The 1,893-nt window shown below is 61.2% G+C and overlaps 1 protein-coding gene across 1 annotated transcript; it reads left to right on the forward strand.

Annotated features, from left to right (window-relative positions):
• Positions 1-159: 159 nt before the first annotated feature.
• On the forward strand, positions 160-1,577 carry CHGG_04958 (uncharacterized protein; the record flags this gene model as incomplete). Its single annotated transcript, XM_001224171.1, has 3 exons — positions 160-596; positions 911-1,363; positions 1,451-1,577. 3 exons carry the CDS (start codon positions 160-162, stop codon positions 1,575-1,577), a joined length of 1,017 nt encoding a protein of 338 aa, XP_001224172.1.
• Between the last annotated feature and the right edge of the window lie 316 nt (positions 1,578-1,893).

Here is a 1,893-nt window from a genome sequence, read left to right on the forward strand (position 1 = left end):
AGAGTTTTAAACCACAGAAAGGGATTTATCATCCCCAATCGGAAGTGGACCATTTCCGGGAGAGGAGAGGAAATTTCATCACCCAGGACTGGTGCGACAGGGCAGAAGGCCGTCTTCGGCGACGAGGGCGACTTCAACGCCAAGGGCGGCATGGTCCAGATGGGCAAGGCCCTCGCCGGCGACATGGTGCTCGTCATGTCCGTCTGGGGACGACCACGCCAGTCAACATGCTCTGGCTCGACTCCACCTGGCCCCATCGACGGCGCCGGCAAGCTCGGTGCTGAGCGCGGTGCCTGCGCCACCACCTCGGGTGTCCCCGCCGAGGTCGAGGCCCAGGTGCCCAACTCCAACGTGATGTTCTCCAACATCCGCTTCGGCCCCATCGGCTCCACCGTTGCTGGCCTGCCCGGCGGCGGCACCAACCCCGGCACCCCCGGCACCAGCACCAGCACCAGCGTCCCCTCCAAGACCTCCTCCGTCTCGACCGGCCCTACTGGCGGCGCCAAGTCCCCCCACTACGGACAGTGCGGTGGCAACGGCTACACCGGCCCGACTGAGTGCGAGGCTCCCTGGACCTGCAAGAAGTCCAACGACTGGTACTCCCAGTGCCTCTAAGCGACTCGCAACCCGCTCGTGATGGGCTCGAGTCGGATTGATGATGATGATGATGAAGGGGGGATAATGAACGCGCCGCATGTATCGGCATCCTTCAGCTGTACATAGTTTCTGATGCATCGTGGGGCTTTTCATCGCTTCATAGTATATACATTGTTGCATTCATGGTCTTGACATCCGCTCTACTGCGTTCCCGTGTGATATTGGTAAATGATTGACACGATGTTTTGAAACGGGAGGGAGAAAGAGGGGGGCCGGGGTTGGTAACGAGCTGAGACTCTTCACATTATTCCAGGTCTAGAAATTGTGGCGGGAAGCCGGCCTCTGAATCCCAAGCCGCCACATCAGCAGGGTCCATATCCGGGTTCTGGGAAATACTGATCCAAAAGATTCTGCAGCCGATATCAGCAGCCATCTCAACCATTTCCCCAAGCCGAAAGAAACTCACCCAGTCTGGCGCCGTAGCGCCATCGATCACATCAGGCATGAATTCCGCGTACGGCAAGCCAGGGTCAGCAGCGGGGAGCGTTGACGATGCCCCCGAGCTGTCAATCAACACTACCCCCCGGGGCCCTGAAGGAGGCGGCGGGGATAGCGGCGCGCCATGCTGCCGCCCCAGCAAGGCCTCGGCATTCTTCCTCTCCGACACCTTGCGCAGCATCAAATCCAGCGCAAACGTCGCCGTATGCGCCTCGGGCGACAGCGTGCTCGTCGCCGCCCACACGGCCCGCGACGTCTGCAGCGCGCGGTACGTCCGCCCCGCGAGCCCACCGTCGCCATCCTCCTCCTCCTCCTCCCCATCACAACCCCCCCGACGAACCTGATCCCGATCCAGACCCCGACCGTCACCCTGCCGCCACCTCTCCACCCTCCTCAACCTAACCAACAAATCCAAACACAACACCATTGCCGCCAACAAAAAAGAATGCGCCATCAACGACATCAGCATCCACCGCTCCTGATACAACCTGCCCCCCACCCGCGACGCATGCGCCAAATCCGCCTGCCGCGCGAGCATCTCCAGCGCGGCCTCGACGCACGCCCGCCGCGACGTCTCGCCGCGTGCCCCCCACCAGACCCCATACCGCCACCCGCACCATCTTGCGAACATATGTGTCAACACTGCTCGACATCGTCGTGTGTGTTCACTGCAGACGCGGGATCACCATCACGGTTTGCTCATGCAAAATAGTGCCAGGAGGGGAGACCACCAAGCCCATTAACACTCAGCTCACCCGACTTTCATTGCGCTACCGGAACTCCCCGATGGAGCTTTCC

The sequence above is a fragment of the Chaetomium globosum genome, genomic scaffold, assembly GCF_000143365.1.
Source record: "Chaetomium globosum CBS 148.51 scaffold_4 genomic scaffold, whole genome shotgun sequence".
NCBI classification, from domain to species: Eukaryota; Fungi; Ascomycota; class Sordariomycetes; order Sordariales; family Chaetomiaceae; genus Chaetomium; species Chaetomium globosum.